The sequence below is a fragment of the Nannobrachium achirus genome (assembly GCF_963921795.1).
Source record: "Nannobrachium achirus genome assembly, chromosome: 5".
Lineage (NCBI taxonomy): Eukaryota > Metazoa > Chordata > Actinopteri > Myctophiformes > Myctophidae > Nannobrachium > Nannobrachium achirus.
The window spans coordinates 16,582,854-16,607,197 of NC_137814.1; the positions used below are offsets into that span (position 1 = coordinate 16,582,854).

The window sequence follows — 24,344 nt, forward strand, 5'->3', positions numbered from 1 at the left end:
AGTAATCACATAAATACAGAGCTATTGGAATCAGGTGCGCCCAAATAATGAATTAATCCATGTCCCGATACTATACATTCTTTGGTGCAGTATTGAACAGTATTGTAAAATGAACAGTATTGTAGGCCTATATTGTTTTAACATTAGGCTATACAAAATATATATATGTAGGTCTATATAAGATATGCTACACCTAAGTAGGCCTATAGAATCAACCTTGCCTGTCAACAGGCATAAAAAACTATTTTGCCATTTTTTAGGAATAAAATGTGATGTAAATAATAAATGTCAAGTAAACTGTTAGATTCACTTGACACCACTGTCACAGTCACTATAATATTTAAATGACAAAGAGATAATTTGCAAACATGGACAGTCTGACAGCAGAATTGAGGGTAGGTGAAATGGCTCAGACAGGTAGGTGAAAAGACTCTCCTCCAAGGTGAAAATGCCAGGTGAAAGGACCAAATGCGTGTAGGCGAATATGTTATAGGCGAAAGTGCTGGTGACCTCATATTGCTATCAATCAATCCTTATCCATCATTTACGTTAAATGTTATGTTTCACATCCTATTTGTACATAAATCATGATGTGACTGACTGACTCGTAACTCGTTTAATAGGTTTCACGTTTCACACAAGGTTTATTTATTTTAATCAGGCATCTGCAGGACAGATCATACAGAATACTACGCCACTGAACTGTCGTCGAGGACAAGTGCGCCATTTTGGCTCAAACAAAGTCAAACAAACCGTTGTTCAGATGAATAATACCCTTTTTGTACATTTTAAACATTGTGAAAACACTTAAACGCCACCGTGTAATTGTGGACGAGTCCTCGTTGAAATGCTAAATTATTTTTTAGCTTTATTTGTCATTGTTTTACCTTCCATTGCTGGGTAAAAGTGAGTGATGCTTTAGACTCGGGTCTTTAGCTTGACTTCCAGGCTAATAGCGTTCAGTGTTGTTAACTTGTTAATACAATGGGAGGTTGCTCTGCTCCAAACTGCCGCAACTCCACCACCATAGGAAAGCAGCTGTTCAGGTTCCCCAAGGACCCCGTTAGGAAGAAGAAATGGATCGTGAACTGCAGGAGGCGAGATTTTGTTCCAACTCCACACTCCAGACTGTGCCAGGTAAACACTGGAGGAGAGAGTACTACATTTATTTACTTTTAGTAAAATTATCAATACCACGGTGTAGAAATACTCGAATTACAAGCAGAAGTCCGGAATTCAAAATATACTTGACTGAGTAAAAGTACAAAGCTATTGGCATCAAAATGTACTAGTACCAAAAGTAAAAGTAAAAAATTCGATGGGAAAAATAGCAGGCTTGTAGATCTGTCTAAAGTACTAAAGAGGTTAACTTGTGTTCTATATTATAATTTATACAAAGTAACTAAAGTTTTCAAATAGTTGTAGTGGAGTAAAAGTAGAAGTAAAAGTATTGAAAATTGGAAATACTCAAGTAAAGTAGGCCTACAAATATCTTGAAATTGTACTTGGATTGTAGATTTGTATTTCCAAATGGAGTGAAATATTACTGTATATAGGGGCCGCTGTAGTGTTTTGGAAATCCAAATCTAAGTAACTAAAGTTTTCAGTTTTCATATAATTGTAGTGGAGTAAAAGTACAATAATTTCCTCTATGAGATGTAGTGGGGTAGAAGTAGGGTTCTTGATGAGGTTTTTGGTGAATTGAGTACAAGGGACCCCAATGGAAACAAGCCATAGGCTTTCTTGGGTTTTAAACCCTCTTAGCAGACCTTGTATTGAACTGTAATTGTCTCCACCAGCCGAAGGCTTGGGGGAGAGTATGTTTTCCCCTTCGTCCGTCCGTGTGTGCGTCCGTCCGTGTGTCCTCGCAGTTTGTGTGCAGCTAATCTCAGTCGCCGTTGGCCCGGTCGCTGCCAAAGTGAGCACACACATTCCCTGGATGCCAATCTAGAACCTCTGCCCTAAATTTTTCAAATGGGCCTTTTCTAGCGCCACCTAGTGGCCGATGTTCGCAAAACACATTTCTGTGCACTACTCTTACAGATTTTGTCCAAAAATCCTACAAATCGGTAGGCAGTATCTCGACAGTCATGTGATCGACACAGATCTGTCCGATTTTGCATATTCCTTCCTGATTGGCTAAAATTGGCTTCCAAAGTTTGTAGGATTGAGCCGTTTTGAACAAAATGCCTCGAATCCCAAACGCAAAGTGCAATTATCATGAAATCGCGCACACACATTCCCACTAGGCAGAGGAAGAAATGCCACTTAATTTTTTTTAAATCAGCCTCATGGTGGCGCTTTAACAGGCCCATTTGTGGTTTTACCTATAACTCCATCGATCAGTTTCAAACTTTGTAAGCGCACTCCCTAGAGGCTAAGGATAAACCTTTGCCCTGCATTTTTCACATCAGCCTTTTATAGCGCCACCTTTGGGCAGACTTATGTAAAACACATTTTTGGATATTACTCCTTGAGATTTTATCCAAAAATCACGCAAATCGGTACACAGTATCTCTATAGTCATGTGATCAAGTCCGATCCGTCTGATATTTCATATTCCATCCTGATTGGCTAATATTAGCTTCCAAAGTTTGCAGGATTGCTCCGTTTTTGAACAAAATGCTTCAAATCATCAACGCAGCTTGCGATTACCGTGAAATTTGCCACACATATTCCCACTACGTCAAGGAACAAATGCTACCTTTTTTCACATTGGCCTGTTATAGCGCCACCAGCAGGTAGAGTTTAGCAAAACACATTTTTGGAACACAATGCTTCAAATCATGCATGCAGCGTCCGATTTCCATGAAAGATCTATGGTGAAGAACACATGCCACCCTTTTTACATTGGCCTATTATACAGTAGCACCACCGGGACACACGGCCTGGTGGAGACCTGTGCTCGGAAGAGCACTGCTTCTAGTTTCCTCTGCTTTTTTTGCAAACTGCTTGTAAAGTACTCAATCAATCAAGTAAAAGTATTGCGATTTGTAAATACTGAAGAAAGTAAAAAATCACCCCCAGTGTGAACAGATGTCCCCCTTTGCGAGGGACAGTTCCACATTTCCATGACTTTTCAGGCGTCCCCCAAATTGAGACTCTGTCCCACTTTGTGACTGGCAGGTGTTGATATAGGTATAGGTGCGCTGATTGTTGCTGAAGCTCTTAACGTGAGCTCACAGCAAGCTTGACTGGACCACACTGGACTACTGGAATACATTATAGGGCAGAGTATTCCATTGTAAGGGAAATCACTCTCATTTTCTCTTTTCCCTGATATCCCCTGAGATATGTTTTTAACCCTGTTATTAAAATAACATGAGAAATATCGCCTATAGGGGGGTAAATAACAAATTAATAGGCAGTATTAGGGCTATGGTCGAATATGACATCAAAACATGTATTAGAAACTTAAGTAATAATTTGCTATTAAGTCCCTGCCCGCCGTCCCACATTGTCCCACACAAGTGGTAGTCTGGGATCACTTCACTTTTCGGACTTGTAACCGGTCTGGAGCGGAAACCACAAAACGTCATGTTGTAGTACTCAAAGGACTACAATTTGGCCGGAACTATCCACCGGAAACAGTTTTAACCCAAAATATTCCCCTGCGCTCAAGGACATACTTTTAGGACCTACCTAATAAACTCCTTGATGCGGAGTAGTTTTGCTTTTGAAAAATTTGTTTGGTATATGCATCTTTTAGTCCAACTGTTAGCGACTGGCAAGGCTACACTAGGCTACTCCAGCATTTTAAAAGGGATTGGGGAAACAAACGGAGGGAACCAAATCAAAGCGACGCCGCTTCTTCTAGTGGTTTCCGCGCTTTAGGCGGAAACCAAACGGCCTGTTGTGAACGAACACCAGGCTTTCTCTCTGAAAGCCTGGTGGGCGAGGTTACACAAGTGGTACTTCTGTCCCTCAAATGAACAGTTTGGATCTGGTCACCCCAGTGTGAAGTAAGTGGTGCCTTTTAATTTCATTAAGCGTTCCCACTTCCCAGCTCAATCGCGGGCTCTCCCAGATTTAGTGTCCTTGGAGCAAGATACTGAACCTCTAATTGCTCCCGATGAGTAGGTTAGTTTCCTCTGCCATCAGTGTATGAATATCATGTGAATGCAATGCATATTGCAAAGTGCCTTGGATAAAGGCGCTATATAAATGCACCATTTACTGTATCGTACCATTTAGTTTTTTGTATACTCCCTTTCAGTAGAGAGGATCTGAGCTATTGACATTTGTGTGATCCTCGTGGTGCACAACAGGTCCACTTTGAGCAGAGTCAGTTTGAGGAGATCGCCCGGTCACCTGCTGGAGGGAGGAAGTTGAAGCCCAATGCCATCCCCACCCTCTTCAATGTAAAAGACCCTAGTCCTTACCCTATAGTCACCACCGTCACCTCTCCATACCTGCTGATGCCCATCAAAACTGAACCAGGTAAGAAACCCCCAGACCCCCCGCCCCTTATTTTTTTGCTTGAATTGCAGCCGAGTATACAGTATGGCTCACAACACTTTTAGTGCCTATCCCAAAATACTTCGGGATATATACATTATAACGTGTTATATTATTAATCCTTACAGTACTGTCTGGGGATTCCGTGTGTGACGCTAGACTCGCGCATCACTTTCCATTGGGCGATGACGTGCACCCGCAGTGAAAATCCTCCATAGAGTCTCATTCATTGTGCTCCAAAGAAGCATCTTTATCTCCAAAAAATGTTTTTTGATCCCAAAAATTGAACCAACATCAATATAGCATGGACTTGTGGAAAATCCAACGACAACAAAATATCTTTTGGGTTGAAAACCACTGATGTAGCAGATGCTGATCTTACATCAGTAGCTTTCAACTCTTTTGAAGAAAGCCATTTCCCCACACATGTTGTGTCCTCAGTGGACAGAGAGCTGACCTTCGGGGACCACGGCTACGCCAGGCGCACCCCTCTGCCGGGGCTGGAGGAGGACAGGGCTGACGGAGCGGTGGAGGACCATCCGCCCTGCACGCAGTGTCAGCTCCTCAAGAAGCAGCTGGAGCAGGAGATGCAGCATACTGCACGGCTGCAGAAAGAGGTGGGGGGCGCCGTCTCTCTAACAAGTGGTTCTCAGATATCGTCACTGTCGGGCTGAAACCTCGTATCTCCAAGTTTCACATTTGTATGTTTTTACTTTTTTCGCAAAGTAAAGCCCTGCTTCATCATACAAGGCCGTTGCACAAAGGTAGTGAAAACAGCAGATCTACAAGCACACTGCGAGGCGTTGTGTGCTTGTAGATCGGCTGTTTTCACCTAGATTAAATCATTTTTAAAATGATAAATGCAAAACGAAGAGTTTTGGACAAACAAGGTTTCCACCCGACAACGACGATATACGCTGTTTTTCATTTGTTGTGAACAAGGACAAAAATAAAACTATTCATTCATTCATTCATTCATTCATTCATGTTGTTCCACTCATGTGTAATGAACTTCACTTCCCTCATATTGCCCATGGTGAATACATTAATGTTTTTGTTTTCCCTCTTCATGTGTCTCAGAGCAACCTTTCTCTTTTAAAGCTATACTGTGTAAGTTGCTCAACTGGTGGTCTGTAGCAGTATAGCAAACCGCGGTCGCGTTTGCTTTTTTCGTCCGTTTTTCGCTCGCGGACCGGGCCGTCAGACCACCGCGTCCGCCTCGCCTCGCCGAGACGCTTTCAATGAGGTCTCCCGTGTCCTACGAGCAGCGGTTGGAGAGTTACATGCTAGACTCCTCCAGTGTAAACACTGCAGTGTACTTCCTGAAGGCGTGTTTCCTAAACCCACCAGAGAGCCCGGCAGTGTATGTTCTGCGCTGTGATTGGCCGGCAGTGTATAACCCTCGCTGTGATTGGCCGGTAGTGTGATGACGCAATTTTTGCGCGAAAACCGGTCCCGGGCAGGGATCATAGAAAACATATAAAGAGAAGGCTTTAGAAGCTGAAAATAACGGAGTGGGGGTTATAAAACTTTAGCGATTTAACAGCTAGGACCATTTTAAGATTTGTTTTATAAAAAAAGCTACATGGTACAACTTTAACTTTGGCCTTCAGTGGCTTGATGTGTGGCACTGGTTCATTGAATGAACATCATTCTCTATTGTCTTTCCCCGTGGTTTGTGGCATACTTGTGCAGGATATGAGAGTGGAGACCTTTTTGCACTATACATTAATCCGGCAATGTGGGAATCGTAACCAGCAGACCTGAAAGTATACATCAAAAGTTCAGTGAATTTTAGCATGTGATAATGAATCAATATGGTTACTGGTATGTATGATAATATATTAATTGATTAAATAATTTATAATATGATTGGATTAAGTTACTTACCCAGCTGTACAAGAGCAGTTTTGACCAGTGATCATTCCATCGGGAGTTGCTTCCACAGAAAGTAAATGAGGTTTCTCCCTTTTTCTCATGGATCGGTAGCATTTTGCATTTACTGTATAGAAGTAGCTGTGAATGTTATGTCACATACATAACTCTCCGTTGCATATTGGAGGTCCTGTTGTTGACATTTGGGACGGGTGACGCCCCACTGTCCAAAGTTTGTTAAAATTACACACTGGAATCAGTACTCGATACTCGACCGATACACAAGTTGTGGGCATCGGAATGTATCAGTACATCTCTAATTATAACCTAGTGTTTCTCTCTTTCTCTCTCTCCTCGTTCCACAGGCGGAGGAGATGAAGAAGCGTCTGTTTCGGCTGGACCGCATCGAGAAGGGCCTCCAGAGCTTCCTGTACGAAGACCAGATCCGCGCGCTGTCCCTCACCAAGCACTCCCGGCGCGCCGTCTGGTCGCCCGAGACCGTCCTCAAGGCGCGCAAGATCCGCTGCGCGGTGGGCACCAAGGGCTACGAGTTCCTGAGGGAGGTGGGCTACCCGCTGCCCTCGTACCGGACCCTGTGCAACCGCCTGGAGACCAAGATCATGGTCACCACGGACATGAGCTGCGAAGAGCTGGCCGAGCTGGGCCTGGGCCTCATGGCCACCTGCGGCGGCAGTCCACCAGGGGTCGACGTCGTGATCGGGGACAATGACGAGGAGGAACTCGTAGGGGTCTTGTCCTGAAGCAGAGCCCGCGGCATTGCTCATCATGCCCCTCTTTTTGGATATGTTACACAGAGCTGGGAAAGACTGAGCCAAGGAAAGATCAGCTGGAAAAAAGAAGCTGCAGCCCAATAGGCTATATGCATGGGCTATATGTTGGGTCTCTTCTCACTTCCTTCACAGGTGTTACCAATAATACTAATGGAGGCTCTGTTAAACAGAGTCAGGGTGCTGATATTGTGCATGTTGGCTTGGCCGGTCACAATTATTACATAATCGTCTAATCGTGATTAATTGACATAATCGTGATTATTTTTCATAATCTTCACAATCGTTTCCATGTCAAAAATAGTGGAAATAGCCGATCTACAAGCTCACAACGCGTCGCATCGCGAGCTTGTAGATCTGCTATTTCCACTATCAATGTTCTTTTTTAAGTATAAAGTTGTCAAATATGTCAGTCATTTCTTTGCATATTTAGGTTATGTGTCATATCTGCCATGTGCAACTTCAAAGCCTAAAAGCCAAACAGAAATGTAATTGTCAACAACAAAAACACAATTAAATCGTTAATCGCAATTATTTGAGAGAAAATTAATCGTCATGTAAAATGTCACTGGAAATACTTTGCTACACCAGTGGGTCTCAAAGTGTGGTCCAACCCTCATGGTTCATTGGGGGTTCCAAATGACCCCTTAAAAGGTGTGTAACTGTAAATGGGTCCATTTGGTTCCATTTGTACACACTCAGAGTTATGGGGGTCCTTGAAATAAATGGTTTGAGAACCACTGTGTTGCATGAAATGGAAAAGAGGCTTCATTAGTATCATTGGTAACAGAAGAGAGCCAACTTCTCAACAATATGGCTGCTGTGCACATCGCTTATCCTCGTCTCTTCATTGGGCATCAGTTAATTCAGGGCTGAACGATTTGGGTAATTGCATTTTTTCTGAACAATATTGCAATAGCGAGACATATATAATTTAAGTCAACCTTCAATTCTGTTTACTGTTTACAGTGTGACCACCACAACATTAGATACTGTCAATATAAATTGATATTTAAAGGACCACGCCAGTGTTAATACTTTGCATCAGGGGTTTTCAAAGTGGGTGACGGGGCACCCTGGGGTGCCGTGATGCCAGTCCAGGGGTGCCGCAAGATAATTTGATAAGATTTGTGGCGCGTTGTGAGCTTGTAGATCGGCTATTTTTGGTGAACTTTCCCCCCAGAATAGGCATGCTGGGGTTCAAGTGGTTAAATGTCAAGTATAACGTTATTTTCAGTCAGTTCTGATGGAAACGGATATTTCTCCAATATGATGTAAGATTCTAAAAATGAACAGTGTAACTGAGGGGTGCCGTGGATGAAAAAGTTATTTACAGGGGTGCCCTGAGTCAAAAAAGTTTGAAAACCCCTGCTTTACATTACTAAGGACAATGTTTACAAATCATACATATTGAGAGTGAGCTGAACATGCAAAAACACAATACAGTCCATTATTTTATTTTTTTCCCTTTTTATTTATTTATATAAAAGTGTGAGTACTAGTAGGCATTAGGAAATTGGTCATTATGTCAATGAATTCTCCCCTTACTTTTCCGTTGCCACTATTCTTGTACCATACTGCTCACCTGCCAGTGAGGAGCCCCCACCGGGAGGTCATAGCGCCTCCGTCCTACTCCTCCCGTTCAACACCCCTTGCTGGTGAGTGACAAAAAAACATTCCTGCCTGGCTTCCCTCCTTTGAACACGGACAATTGCCGAGCCGGATGCACCATGGTGGTGGAAAGGTACACCGATTGATATTGTACTTGATTCATGGACCAAATATTACCTAAAAGATAGCTTCTTTAAAAAAAGTCCATCTTGGAACCCCCACCCCCCCTGTTTTGTTTTATTATTAATATTAATTGTTCGGCCCTAGATTAATGTTTGCAAATAATGTTTTTCTATTGTCGGTTGACTTGAAATCTCTTGTTGCTGAAAAATGTAGAGAATTTAAAGAGACAATGCTTATACTTAATGGTGTTCCTCACCATGACAATAAGTCTATATATAAGCCAATGGCCTGAAGGACTTCAACCCTGCATTATATTGCATCAGTTATCCTGATGAGCCCATGTGATGGGAAGCTCTAAGCCAAGTAGACCACTACAAAACTAGTACGAAAAGAGATGGGAGAAAATATAGATGCATGATTTGCACAACCGTTGCTCATTTTGTGTTCAGGTGCAATTGTTCCACAACTGCTTTAATCGATTGTGAATGTTTCACTTAGCACACTGGTCCCTCGCAACAACATGCAAGCAGGTGGAAATCTTTAAGCTTTCAGTACACCTCATTCAGGTGGTGGATTGGGTTTATAGAGCAATACTTGTACATTTTGTTTTGTTTGTTTTTTTCCTCCATAAATGTTTGTTGCGACCGAAGGTCGCAGACAGTTTACCATGATAAATGTCACAGCTTGTCCGCGTGTAGATGTGAAGTGTGTGTACACATTTTTACAGTCTATATGGGTTGGTTCCCTTGACACATCACTGTGACATCACAGGTGACATCACCTAGGTAAAAGTCCATATATGGGTATTCCCCAGAATCCCTTTTATGCCCATATATGAAGATCCCTGATGTCATCGATATTTATATATCACTAAAAAAGTATATAGGAGACCTTCATCAGAAGGGACTGCAACACTTCAAATTAACTGCGATGGACCACTGCTTACTGCATTATTAATTCTTTATTAGCACATAAATATATAACTGGCCAGATGGCCAAGACATGGCCAATATCTGTGTGGCTGGTTCGGATAGAGATCTCCATGTATGGGCATAAAATATAGGCCTATTGTATGTTCTGATGTCATGGGAACCACTCTAACAAAATCCATTTTATGCCCATATATGGAGATCCCTGATGTCATCAATATTAAGCCCATATCTAACAGGACTTCATATGGGAATGCCCATATATACAGCCCATATCTGTGCGGCTGGCTCAGACAGGGATCTCCATGTATGGGCTTATAAGTGATGTGCTATATACAGTACATGGATCTCCATATTTGGGTAACTGGTCCGATATACATCACTGGCCAGATGGCCAAGAATTGCCGCGACCTCACCCTTAGGCGTCTTACTAGTGTAAACAATGGCCTGTTGGCAGTTATAAACCCAATCAACCATGCCGGGATTGTCAGAAAATACCAAGGCGGACTAAGGCCTGACTTATACTTGTTTGTCCAATGTCCATTGTGTTTTGCACATCGGTACGCAACTCTAAAGCAGGCATGATAAGTAATGTGCATAGCACTGCCTGTCTCGCAAAGCACACCGAAGTACCTGTTTTATTCGTACTATACAGTCAGCTCTAAAGTTACGCAACACACAATCAGCAAAACACCCATAGTGACTAAATAAAGTGTTTTCTAAAATAAAGAATTCTATTGTGTTTTATTTTTATATGGGTCTGAGAAAATCTTACATCGTTCAATACGTAGAAGGAAGACACTGGAGCAAACTATGAGCGGGAACGCATCTGTGTCAGGTAACCACTTTAACCATTATTTCTTTTATACTTTGGCTATTCAAATATAGCAGATATACAAGCTCATATAGCTTGTAAATCTGCTATTTTTGAAAAAACATGAAAATACGTGCAAATCTTTAAATATATACGCTTTCAAGCGAACATTTTTAACTAAAATCTTTGCTTCTGGGTGGTCCCTGGAACAACACATATGGGGTCAGTGGTCAAATACATATAATTCTAGGGGTCCTTGACATTAAAAGCTGAGCGCCACAGATAAAGAAGGATACGTTTTTCAGAAAACTATTAGGATTTACAAGTAATTTGTAGGTATTTTTCAAGTTAGTGGTCTTAGTTACATACTACAGTGTCACACAAAAGTAGCAAAAACAGATCCACACTGAGAAACATTTTTGCAATTTTTTAATCCTGAAAAGTAATCGTGTTGGACAGCAACAATGCATCACATTATGTTAGAAGTACACTACACAAGATGTCTATGGCCCAAGAAACGGGTAAAATATAACAATAATATTGTTATTATAACCCATATTATGTGTTATCATCGTTACCCTATTGCACTGTATTAGTCTATCATGTGATAAGTGCACTAATCTAGGGAATGTTTATTGTAAAACTGATGCTATTTACTCATAGGATTGTAGTGTACTTTGATCCAATCACTCGGAGAGAGAGAGTGGGGGGGGTGCGTGATTTGCGCGAACTCCAACTTGTAACAACACAAGTTGGAGTTACAGTGCATTCATTCCCCATCTCACCCCACAACTGAATGTGCGTTGGCATTTGGAAATGGATAAATCTAACTTGTGGGTTACGTTAAAATATATTTTATATAGGCTAGCATGTTGTCAGCCTCTGCTAACCTTAATAGATAGGCCTTCTGTCCGCTTTGTAGAGCATCAGTTTGTCACATGGTGGTCGGCTACCATAGTTCAAAGCCTCAGCAACACATAGTAGAGTAAATATTGCTCAATAATGGGGTCAATATCTCCAGTGGAGAGGAGGGCACAGGGGAGGAAAACAAAAATAGGGGATGTAACCACTTAAAGGGATATTCCACTTTCAACAGGGAGCAGTGGTAGGGCTTCTCTCCACATACAGGAGTGTAGTATGAGTCACCAGAAAAAATAATGGGTGTTTTTAATGAATCTATCATGGTTAAAATGAAGTTTGAAGTTACAATGGGTGTGTGGGGAGAGGCCCTGGGCCTGGAGGGCCTGGTAACATTTACATTAATATCTAAATATTCAATCAAGCTAATTAAAAACTGTTCAGGGTATTCATAAAAGCCTGATTAGATGATAAAATTACCAAAAGTTTTTTTGAAAGTGAAATATCCCTTTAAGCTCTAGCATTGATTGTCAACCATTTTAATTTCATGGACGCCCAGTTTGACATGCATTAGGCTTCGGACCCCCATTTAATGGTATTTCTATCTCTGAGACCCCAATTTATATTGTAAAATCAATGTTAATTGTGGGCTCGCCTATAAGGCGAGCACACTCTAGATGTTGTCATTATTTATTTATTTATTTGTTTATCTATCATACTGTAGACGGGAACTTCGGTTCCTTTCTACTCCTACATACTTAGTGAGAAAATGAAAATAAAAACATCAATGTGTTCAGTTTACAGTGGCGAAGTGTGCTATTATTTTCTATAGCAATCGGCCAAATGGTGGCGCTGTAGGAAGCCTTCGAAAGTGCGAACTTTGAACAGGTATAGCACATGCTGTGTTTGAGTTACAGTCATGAAACCTGTATACACGTATGCGTCTCCTCATGCCGAACAACTTTTACCCTCTAACTTTTGACCTCTGACCTTTAGGTCTCCCACAATTCGGAATTATATGAAAAACAGTAAAAATCTATCTCCTCCTGGGTTTTTTTCGTTACGCGCACGAAACTTTTTTCACATGAACTTTGGACCAATGCGGTCAAACTGTCTGGTTGGATTTCTTTTAAAGTGAAATATAATTTTTTAATAATTCAATAAATATTGCAGTTTTATGCAAATTATTCTTCGGCCTCTAAATCATACATGCAAAGTTACACGTTCATGGCATTTGGCAAAGATGTAGAGGGTTAGTCAAGGTATCAATGAAACCAATTTTATTCCAATCGGCCAAAGGGGGGCGCTATACGAAGCGTTTGAAAATTCAAACTTCAAACAGGCATAAGTCATGACTCGTTTCGTTTGAAGACATGCAACTTGTTACACGCGTGCTTTGACTCAAGCGGAAGACATCTGTGTCGTTGTTAAGTAAGCTCCGCCCTTCAATTTTCCGCCATATTGAGCAGTTTGTAAAACACGTAAACCCGCTTTTATTCTGGAATTTTCGCTCCACGTGCACAAAACCTTTTTTACATGAACTTTGGACCGATATCTAAAGATCTGTCAGATCGGATTTCTTTAAAATTGAAACATGCTTTTTAAAATAAATTCAATGAATATTGCAGTTTTATGCAAATTATTCTTCTGCCTCTAAATCATACATGCAAAGTAACATGTTCATGGCATTTGGCAAAGATGTAGAGTGTTAGTCCAAATATCACTAAAACCAATCTTACCCCAATTGGCCAAAGGGGGGCGCTATATCATTTTGAGCAGTTTGTGAAACGCTTAAACCCGTTAGGATTTTTTTTTGCAATTTGCATGAAACATTCTACACACAATCTAAGGACCTTTATCTAATATGCCTATGAAGTGCACACACACACAAAAAAAATAATAATAATGAATATAGCTGCAAGCAGCGATAAAGTGGCCAAAGCCAAAAACACCTCAAATCATGAACACAGCCTGCAATGTGCGTGAAATCTTGCAAGCACATTCCCAATAGGTCAAGGAACAGATACCACCCTTCTTACATTGGCCTGTTATAGCGCCACCAGCGGGTCAACTTTTGCACAACACATTTTTGGAACAAAATGGACCAATCTTTGACGTCAGTAACGTCAAAGAGAGCACTGCCTGCGATCTTGACATTTTGTACTTTTATAGCCATTGTTTTCTGGCTTGAAGCGAGCCCACAATTGTTTCGAAGGAACAATATTTTTCTAGTTTTAGTCTTGAGACGGTTCATTTGGTTCCATTTGTACACTCTCTGAGTTACATACCCATAAGGGTCCATTTGGTTCCTAACTATACTTTAGCTGGGGACCCCCCTGGAACTCCTTCAAGTTCCCCTGGGGGTCCCCGGACCCCACTTTGAGAACCAAAGCTATTTACTGTGATGATCAGCGATCACAGCCAATCCACAAGGTCACAATGTGTTTTGCGATGCTGTGTTTGTGGATCAGCTATTCTAGCAATTTTTTTAAGAATTTGAAATTATTCTATATATTTTTAAGATGTTTGAAAGATATCCAAAATAGGCACACCAGGGCTAATGTGATTAAGTATTTGCAGTATGGCAGTAGTTCAATGTCTCCAAACTACTGGCGTTGTTTATATAGTGATTGAAGATTTGCTGTACAGTAAAGATACTGTACAACTAAAACGGTATTGCCGTGTATTTTGAGGCTGCATTTGTTTTATTATGTTTACACTGGATCTAAACAGTTCTGTCTACATTCCAGTGCTGCTCTATATCATACACATCCTTGAAGGTAGCTCCCGGATTAGCCCAAACTGTAGGCCAAATAAGGGTCCCCATAAAAAGATCAAAAGAGAAAACCCAAACAACATATCTATCCTACAATGGCATAAATGGACAATACTAGCAATATTCTTTTTGCAATCCCTTTGCTTAAAGGAGTAGTTCATCCCCAACATTACCTTTTTCTATTGGTTACTCATGCCATGGAGATTTGAGTTCAATAATATGTTGTGTTTTTTGTCGCATTCCTAGGACAAAAGTGTGATTATAGTAAATTTACCCTGATGGTTTCCCCATCCAGTGCCATGTATTTGGGTCCCCATTCGGAATCAATGGGGGTACATTTACTATAATCACATTTTTGTCTTAGGCATGCGACAAATACAAAAACATATTATTGAACTGAAGTCTCTATGGCATGAGTAATCAATAGAAAAAGAGGTCATTTTGGGGGTGAACTATACTCCTTTAAAGCAGCACGTATACAATTGGGGTGGTTGTATTTTGTCTCCATGCTCTTCTATTGAGACATTTAGATTGTATCAAAGGTCTCACCTATACTCAGGATCTGACACAAGGATCTGATGGTCAAGAATGATCCAATTTAACCCCTGAGCCAGCAGGCTTCAATGCACAGGAAACTGGGTTCAAATCTGGGGCAGAAGAGGAGAGTTACATAATATAGTGCCGCTTTAAATTTGTTGTAGGCTATACCAGACATACGGTACTATGCTCCTGCATGGATATTGGATACCTTTGAGTCATTGTTTTTTTAACTGGGAATGTCATAATGTTTGTTCTTAGCAGTATTGAACTAACTGATGTTTTGCCAGTTCAAAACGCCTACTCTCTCTCTCTCTCTCTCTCTCTCTCTCTCTCTCTCTCTCTCTCTCTCTCTGTTTGTTTTGTAGGCAGTGCTTAGCTAACCAAGGCACTTAAAAACAACAGGGCATCCATGTGTTGCTTATGTGGGTCGCAGGAACAGAGACGGCAGACTGAGAGGTCAGTGAGTGATTGCATTTACACACCTATTTGTTTTCTGGACATAGTGTATGCAAAAGGGTACAGCTTTGTGTGTGGGCCATTGCATACCGATTCTAAATGATCAAAAACTAGAAATATAATACAAATATTTAGACATTCTTCATTCCTTTCTTCATTTATTTTATTTTTATTTTTTTCACACATTTTCTGAATAGCAATTTGATGGCTGTAATGCTACCAACAATAATTTGATGTAATTTTTCAACAAAATTGCCTTTAACTATTGTATTGTTGATGAACTCTGATTTTGACCCTGCAATAGTTTTGGAATGTTACTGAAAATCTACAAGCTCACGCATGGCAGCACATAAATATACAGGGTGTTGGTGTTTTGCGATATGTTGTGAGCTTGTAGATCTGATATTTTTGCTTGTCTTTTATGACATGCCCAGAAGCGGGACATGTTTTTCTTTCTTTCTTTCTTTCTTTCTTTCTTTCTTTCTTTCTCACTCTCTGTCCGCTTGCCTTCCAGTGGTGTAAAGTAACTACTAAGTACAATTTTGAGGTATTTGTACTTTACTTGAGTATTCCATCTTCCAATACTTTTACTTTGATTGATTGATTATTTTTATTAGACAAAAATGGAGAACCGTATAAGTATAGTCAATACAATTGAAATGTAGTACAGTACAAGTTAAACACCCTGCCTAAAAGGAACTTCCCAAATAAGACTTTTTACGGTCTTTTGACTTCTACTCCACTACATTTCGGATACAAATATTGTTCTTTTACTTGAAGACTTTAGTAACTAGTTACTTTGAAGCTATTAATTGTAATATTACAAAACATAAATGAACCACTTTGCCCTATTTTATTCCTAGGCTATTTGAAAATAGCCAATCTACAAGCTCACAACGCGTCGCATCTGCTATTTTCAAATATTTTGTACTTTTACTTTTGGTACTTTAAGTACATTTTTATGCCGACACTCTCATACTTTTACTCAATTACATTTTGAATTCCGGACTTTTAGTTGTACAGAGTATTTCTATATTACAGTATTGATACTTTTACTTACAGGGTTCCCACGGTCATGAAATTCCTGGAAATATTTTGAAATTAGAAAAATATTTTTCCAGTAGGCCTACTGGAAAAGTTTTGGAATTTATCAAGGGTCCTGGAAGGTCCTGGAAAAAATAGCTATGCATTGTCTTTGGTTATTGATTTTGTTAATACCTCTGAAATGACAAATTAAACATGGGCCAAATATTAGAGGCAGAAATAGAACCGTGTTATACAAAATTCCTCAACTCTTAGTGCTCGCCAGGGTGCTAGGGTTCCCAGTTCAAATATATGATTTCGAGGGTCACGGGCTGAAAAGGTTGAGAACCACTGGCATACTCTACCTGTCTTTGGGCACTTTGCATAGGAGTAAGTGACTCATTATTGAGCTGAATTATTGTTATAGTCCTGGAAATTGGGTTAAATATTCTGGAAAAGTTTTGGAAATAAATTGGTAAAAATGTGTGGGAACCCTGTTACAGACTTCTGTATTGCTGCAAAAGTGAAAAGCGACCAAACCTTTCCTTGACGATGGCTAGCCAGATTGGGCCATTTGTGACTCCATCCTTCAATTAGTGTCCATTCATCCTCTCATTCCTCATCTGTTTACATAGATATCTTCCACATTGCTGACTCTCTCTCTCTCTCTCTCTCTCTCTCTCTCTCTCTCTCTCTCTCTCTCTCTCTCTCCAGATATTAGTTCCACATGAGGTGACAGACAAAATGTGCTCACTTGTAATTAATTTTCGGTCGACAGTCAGTCTATTTGGCACCAAGGAGCCAGTAGAAAGATTTTATCGGCCAATAGCAGCCAGGGCTCCATTTTGCCCTAAATTGTTTGCTTGTTTGTTTGTTTGTCTGTCTGTCCACTGTTTCACAATGTGGGGTCCAGGGACAACCAGGGACCACCCTGGGTCTGTCTGTAACTCCCTGAGAGCGCACAAATGGAACCAAATGGACATTTGCAGACTCTCAGAGTTAAATAAACACTGGGGACTTTACAGTGTAGTACAAAGCTTAACATCAGTTGATATTCTTATCTAGCGGTATCTATTTATCTACCATTGTTATTCAGTGAACAGTGGTATATGTGTCTTTAGTTTAATCAACTCACCACTGCTGCTGATAACATTGACAACACATGATTATTAACAAATAACTGTATTTATGTCCTTAAAAGTCAAAGCGGCTGCATTAACATTATATTATCGTCTCTGTCGGGTGGAGACCTCAATCACCTCATATGTCCAAAACTGTTACTTTTCAGGATTCAAATTCTAAAACAGCAAAAGTAGCAGATCGACAAGCTCACAATGCGCTTGTGGATCCTCTACATTTGATGCTTTTGTGTGACGCTGTAGGACAGGGGTCTTCAATGTTTTCAGTCCAAGGACCCCTTAGCTGAGCGAGAGATGAAGCCGGGACCCCCACAACCTTTTCATAGATTCCATATAGTTTCATCATTTGACAGCACAATCTTTTTGGATTCATGTCAATTTGTGTTTTCAGATATTTAACCACTTGACCTTACAGCCGCGGGAGTGGCTTTGCAGCCTAGTGTGTATTTGGACAGTCTCTCCCCAATCGAGCTCTCTGAGTTCACCTCGATTATCACTTCCTCCAAGTCAACGACCTGTCTCCTCGACCCAGTCCCCACTAGATTACTTAAGGAGGTCCTGACCCAGATTGGTCCTTCCTTACTCAATATGATAAATATCTCTCTTGTGACAGGCTATGTGCCACAGTCCTTTAAGGTAGCAGTAATCAAACCTCTCCTCAAAAAGCCTACCCTCAATCCAGGTCTTTTAGCTAACTATAGACCTATATCGAATCTCCCATTCCTCTCTAAGGTCCTTGAGAAGGCAGTTGCCAAGCAGCTGTGTGACTTTTTACACATTTATTTGAGACTTTCCAGTCAGGTTTCAGAGCACACCACAGCACTGAGACAGCACTTGTGAAAGTAACAAATTATATCCTGATCGCGCTGGATAAAGGACTCCTCTCCGTGTTAGTTTTGCTGGATCTTAGTGCCGCTTTTGACAATATCGACCACCATTTCATTCTGTACTTGGTCTGCTTTTTTCGCCTTTACACCAAACTTCTTTGGCAAAAATAGCTGATCTACAAGCTCACAATGCCTTGCAGCGTGAGGCGTTGTGAGCTTGTATAGATCTGCAATTTTTGGCTAAAGTTCTCAGAATATGGACGCTAGGGTTCAATTGGTTAATATAAAAAAGGCGAAAGAGAAAAAAAAAGATTTGGAGGACCCCCTGTAGTAACTCTGAGGACCTCCTAGGGGTCCCGTACCCCCTGTTGAAGACCCATAAGTAGGGTGTTGATTTATTTAGAACAGGGGTCTTCAACAGGGGGTCCTCAGAGTTACTACAGGGGGTCCTCCAAAACTGAGTGATAGAACATTTTTTCCCCTTTTTTATATTAACCACTGGAACTCTAGTGTCCATATTCTGAGAACTCTAACCAAAAATAGCAGATCTACAAGCTCACAACGCCTCGCGCTGCGAGGCGCTGTGAGCTTGTAGATCGCCTATTTTTGGCAAAGAGGTTTGGTGTAGAGGGGAAAAAAGAGCACACCAAGTACAGAGTGAAAGGTCAAGTTTATTAAGTATTGACGGTTCAAGAGGTTAAATATCTGAAAACACAAATTGACATGAATCCAAAATACACTGATGATTGTGCTGTCAAACAATGAAACTATATTGAATCTATGAACAGGTTGTGGGGGTCCCTGCTTCATCTCTCTCTCAACTAAGGGGTCCTTGGCCTGAAAACATTGAAGACCCCTGATTTAGAAGGAAAAGGTTAAGATACAAGGTTTCTGAACGACAGCAACGATTCTCCTCTGTCTCTGTAGGTGTGTCTAGACAGACAGAGACAATGCGGTCTCTCTTCGCCGTGTGGCTGAGTGCCAGCCTGCCAGCTCTGCTGTGGGCCTCCAGCTCTCTGCTGGTGGAAGGGGACAACGACCCGTCCAGGATCTGTAAGCCTGCCCCCTCCTGGCAGGTACAGGGAAAGGCGCCCATGCAAGAGCTGCTGAGCAACGTGGTGGTGGTGGCCCTGCTGAAGGCCAGCTGACACTTCTGTCTCACCCAGGCCTCCAAGTAAGATGAGATCAACAGCATTACGCTTGAATGTTGGGAATGGTGGATTAGTCAATTAAAGGACAACTTTGTTACTTATTTTACATTGTCCGTTGAGAAAAGAAGAGTGTTAAAATGTTTTAATTTACTTCTTTCTATCGTTTTAGTGATTTTAACGATTTTTATTTGCATGCATGCCCGCTAAATATGTATTTTTAGACACAATAAGCCCATTCCCAAGATGCACCGCAATCTTCTATGGGCAGATCTGAATTATGGGGGCTACTGTAATAGTAATAAAGAAATCGCCGGCGTATTGTGTCTAAAAATACATATTTAGCCACTTGTACGCATGCCCCCACCCACTGAAATCAAAATACTAAAATCGCTAAAACAATAGAAAGCAGTAAATGAAAACATTTTAACACTCATCTTTTCTTTTCTCTGATTACAATCTAAAATATGAACCCTTGTTGTAAAAAAAACAAAGTTGTCCTTTAAACCGGTGGTTCTCAAAGTGTGTTCCGGAGCCCTGAAGTATAGGACAAGGTTCCCGGCAAAATGAGCAGTAATATAATATAGCATCAAAATCAGTTTAACCACCCGATACCAGACAAGCAGTTGAAGATGGATTGATGAATGGGCTATTTTCCAAAAGTCTTGAACATTTTATGAATTTTCTTTTCACTCATTCCATGCCATGGACTATCATGACTGGTTTCTTTTAAGCCCAGCAGGCCAAGGACAGATTATCATTTTTGACCACTAGGTGGCACTGTTGACTAAGCCAAAAGCATTGGCTTTGACTCTAGGCTCTTCTGAAGTAGCCTAGCTCAGCTTGACAATCCACCCATGTTAAAACAAGGACTGGGAACGCATTACGCATTACTTTGTGCTTTAACTATTGATTTTATATATATATATATATATATATATATATATATATGTATAGCCTATATATAATATATATATATATATATATATATATAGGCTATATATTATTTTATTATTCGTTCAGGTTTTTGGAAAAACGCATGTGTAGTGAAGCGCAGGAGCGGGAATCAAACACCAAACTCAAACTCTCCCACTCGCCAGTCCGACACACAAACCACTGTGCCAATAGAGCTGAGCTCGATTGGCAGGGCGTTTGCGGGTCGATTTATTGGCTGGGGCTACAATCACCCCCTCGGTCTTTTGAAGCGCGTCCTCGCGCTTCACACTTCACGCCGCGGACCACCGCACACGACGTCCCTCATGTTCCTCACGCAAGGATATCACGCTCCTCATCCTGCCGACAACGCCAGATTGTAGTGAAGCGCAGGAGCGGGAATCAAACACCACTCTCCCACTCGGTCCGACACACAAACCACTGTGCCAATAGAGCTGAGCTCGATTGGCAGGGCGTTTGCGGGTCGATTTATTGGCTGGGGCTACACATGTTTCGTGTCAGTCGTGCTCAATCTTTTTTCATGTGAAGGACCCCCAAAATGATAGGTATTTGGCCACGGACCCCCATCTCAAGATATTTCGTTCCAGGGACCCCCCAAAAGCAAAATCTTAGTTACAAACGTTCACTTAAAAATACGTATATTCAAATATTTGCACACATTTTCACGACTTTTCAAACATAGCAGATCTACAAGCTCCCAGCGCCACACTCGGTGCCGCGCTGTGAGCTTGTAGATCTGCTATTTTTCAATAGCTAAAGTGTAAAATAATTAAGGTCCCTCCACCTTGGGCCCTAAGTAACTCAGTCCCACTCCCCCCCCCCCCCTTGTGACGCCCCTGTGTAGAATCGGGGACCTGCGGGACAAGCTGCAGCGCAGCAACCTGACGGACGTGTCCTTCATGATCGTCAACGAGCGGGAGGCCATGTCCAGGGCCATGTACTGGGAGCTGAAGAGAAGGGCGCCCCCTGGTGTCCCCGTCTACCAGCAGGCTCCACTGCAGGACGACGTGTGGGAGCTCCTGGACGGAGACAAAGATGACTTCCTGGTGTATGACAGGTGCAGGACGGGACACGGAAGCTCAAATGTAGTAGTACTAGTACTTTTGTGTCTACAGTAGGCCTACATACCAGGGGTCTTCAACGTTTTCAGGCCAATTACCCCTTATTAGTTGAGAGAGAGCCGGGACCCCCACAACCTGTTCATAGGTATAGTTTCATCGTTTGACAGCACAATTATCTAGTGTATTTTGGATTCAGGTCAATTTGTGTTTTCAGATATTTAACCACTTGAACCGTCAATACGGTTAAAGTTGACCTTTCACTTTTTACTTGGTCTGCTCTTTTTACCCGCTACACCTATTGCTCTTTGCAGAGAATAGCCGATCCTCGTGCTGGCGTTGTGGGCTTGTAGATCTGCTATTTTTGGCTAAAGTTCTCAGAATATGGACGTTAGGGTTCAAGTGGTTAATATAAAAAGGGGAAAAAAGTATCTATCCGTGTAGTAACTCTGAGGACCCCCTAGGGGTCCTGGACCCCCCGTTGAAGACCATACATTATATTAATATGTCTCTCTCTCTCTCTCTCTCTCTCTCTCTCTCTCTCTAGGTGTGGTCTGTTGACCTTCCATATAGTCCTGCCATACAGTTTCCTACATTACCCCTATATAGAGGCTGCAATCAGAGCCACCTACCTTAAAGATATCTGCAACTGCACCGTGAGTAAATACCCCCACATACGCACGCACGCACGCACACACACACACACACACACACACAGGCCCAATTGGGACACAGGAATGTACATATAAATACCGGTACTCACAATCACAAGGATATCATTTGTCACTTGTTTTATCAGCTCTTCATCAACGTTTCTTCAGTCTCTTGATTATGAGACCACAAGAGCAGGCCGTAATAGCACTGCATCTTCTCAGAAATTATTCTATTGATTAATTACTTTCTCCAATCAGCCGAATAATCGAGATGAGTGTTTAAAAACATGAAATGAAGAAAAGATGCACTGAATCAATGGAATGAATCAAAGTGAAAAATGTCTAATTGATCAGATTTTTTAAATCAACCAGATCGATTGGTCTGATGAACCATTTTAAGCCCTATTTTATACTTTGTCATACGACAGTCATACAACTGCAAAATCCATAAGCAGTTATATCAACTACAGTATTTTGATTAATTATCGCTCTTTCCTATTTAGGAGCACGCCAATTCTTCGGCGGTTGCCGGTGGGAGGAGAGAAACCCTGGAGGAATCAACGCAGGGCAACATGAACCACACGGACAGTGACAGCAGTACGTCACACACAGCAACACTGCAAACCGACCACAAGGACAGTGACAACAACACCACCGTACACACAGCAACACTGACAACCTCTGCTTCTGGAGATGATGTCCGTCATCATCATCATCATCACCACCATCAACATCATCATCATCATCATCATCCCCATGCTGGCAAACAGTCTCCCCCATGAGATGGGAATGCGCGGGCAGGGTGCTAGCTAAAATAACAGTGTTGCCGTGCTCTTGCGTGTTAAGCGATTCCCAAGCCAGTTGTCCTCAAAACCCCCGGGCCACAATAATTGCTGTGATTGGCTGAGATGCGCGGAGGGAGCGCGAAGGGAGTGCTCGTCCTCACGAGGCGATTGGCTGCTCTTCGCCGGCCTTGTTTTCAAGTGATGTAAATTCATGCGTTTGTTGTGGGAAAACATGCACATAAGCTAGACAATTGGCACGGGAATCGTTTGGGCGTTCGACCGTTAGCTTAGTAAGTCGGCTGCTCGGCCGCATGTACAATGTGAGTTACCGGGATGTCTTCTACTGTACATCCTTCATAGTGTCTTTGTTATGGCCGTACAGTTATGTTATGTTACAGTTATTGTTTTATAGGATAGTCATTGTGTATGGCCTATATCAGTGTTTCTCAACCACTGTGCCTGGGGACCTTTGGTGTGCCCCTTGAAACTGCTTGAAACACTGGCCTATATAACCGAGTATGAGATCAAATGAAATGAACTGATGAAAGCGTTATTGTTCTGTTATTCTGAGAGAGTCGGACAGAACAGTGTGCACAGCCTCGCTAGCAGCGACCTTTATATTTGATGGAGACCATATCGATGCCCTATTCATTCCCCTTGCGAAATCCAAACAAGACTCAGTGAGCAGCTGCTGCTGGATCCAGACCGAACGTGCGTTCTGTTTCTGATTGTCCCCCAGAGCTCTTCTCTGAGTGGTTTGCACTGACCGGGTCTGTCCTGTCCTCTCCTGTTGATGAAGTCTGCAGGGTTAAACCTGACCGCAGGAGCCTGTGGACGGATGTGTGTGGAGAGACAGAATGGACCTGCCCAGTCATTCTAACCCACGCAGAGCTAACAGGGCCCTGACGTGACGACGAGCAGGGTTACGGTTCGCGCTGGTTTCCGGCGCTTCTGTGTTTTTCACTTCAGTTCCTCCCACTCAACTTATTTTTGGTTCTGTTTCGTTTTCTGAGCATTAAATGGATGGGACAAAACCTGACGGGGATTGTCTTGGGAATTCCACTGCACCAGTGGTGTCAATTGGGTATGGCAGGGGTATGCAGCTGCCATACCCTGGGTCCAGGGGGGGAAATAAAAGTTACTTTTAAATGTAAATCCATGAATGTCTCTTTGTCTATCTGTGCTGGTTATTATGTTGTTAAATTACAGTAACATAACTACAAATGCAAAATTTAACAAAATGGTCACTTCAACAATTATAATTATATTCTCCACACTTGTATTCTCCCCATCTTGACAAAATGGTATATTCCCAGGTTCCGCAGGTCAGCTACACAGGTGCAATGCATTATTGTTTCACAATATTTATCTGTTGAACTGAGTTTAACTAAATGTAATGCCTCAACTCCTAAATCCCAAGTGCCTGTCAGGGTGGGGGGTCCCCAGTTCAAATATGATTATTTGGGGGGGGGGGGGGGGGTCAAAGCCTGAAAAGGTTGAGAACCACAGTGTTAAGCTATAGTCATTAC

The 24,344-nt window shown here is 41.8% G+C and overlaps 2 protein-coding genes across 2 annotated transcripts; both read left to right on the top strand.

Annotated features, from left to right (window-relative positions):
• The first annotated feature begins 936 nt into the window (after positions 1-936).
• LOC308284654 (THAP domain-containing protein 1) lies at positions 937-7,438 on the top strand. Its single transcript, XM_080725343.1, has 4 exons — positions 937-1,137; positions 4,269-4,440; positions 4,900-5,075; positions 6,699-7,438. The coding sequence occupies exons 1-4, from the start codon at positions 985-987 to the stop codon at positions 7,092-7,094; spliced, it is 897 nt and encodes a 298-aa protein (XP_080581469.1). The 5' UTR covers positions 937-984; the 3' UTR covers positions 7,095-7,438.
• A 7,699-nt stretch (positions 7,439-15,137) lies between these two features.
• On the top strand, positions 15,138-23,974 carry selenop2 (selenoprotein P2). Its single transcript, XM_080726895.1, has 5 exons — positions 15,138-15,228; positions 19,145-19,391; positions 21,164-21,376; positions 21,925-22,033; positions 22,534-23,974. Exons 2-5 carry the CDS (start codon positions 19,168-19,170, stop codon positions 22,810-22,812), a joined length of 825 nt encoding a protein of 274 aa, XP_080583021.1. The 5' UTR covers positions 15,138-15,228; positions 19,145-19,167; the 3' UTR covers positions 22,813-23,974.
• The last annotated feature ends 370 nt before the right edge of the window (positions 23,975-24,344 follow it).

What these genes read in the sequence shown, in the direction of transcription:
- LOC308284654 (XM_080725343.1), top strand. Translation starts at nt 985, where the DNA reads ATGGGAGGTTGCTCTGCTCCAAACTGCCGCAACTCCACCACCATAGGA. An exon ending in GCCCATCAAAACTGAACCAG is followed by an intron (nt 4,441 to 4,899) that starts GTAAGAAACCCC and finishes TTGTGTCCTCAG; the next exon opens with TGGACAGAGAGCTGACCTTC. An exon ending in CTGCACGGCTGCAGAAAGAG is followed by an intron (nt 5,076 to 6,698) that starts GTGGGGGGCGCC and finishes CTCGTTCCACAG; the next exon opens with GCGGAGGAGATGAAGAAGCG.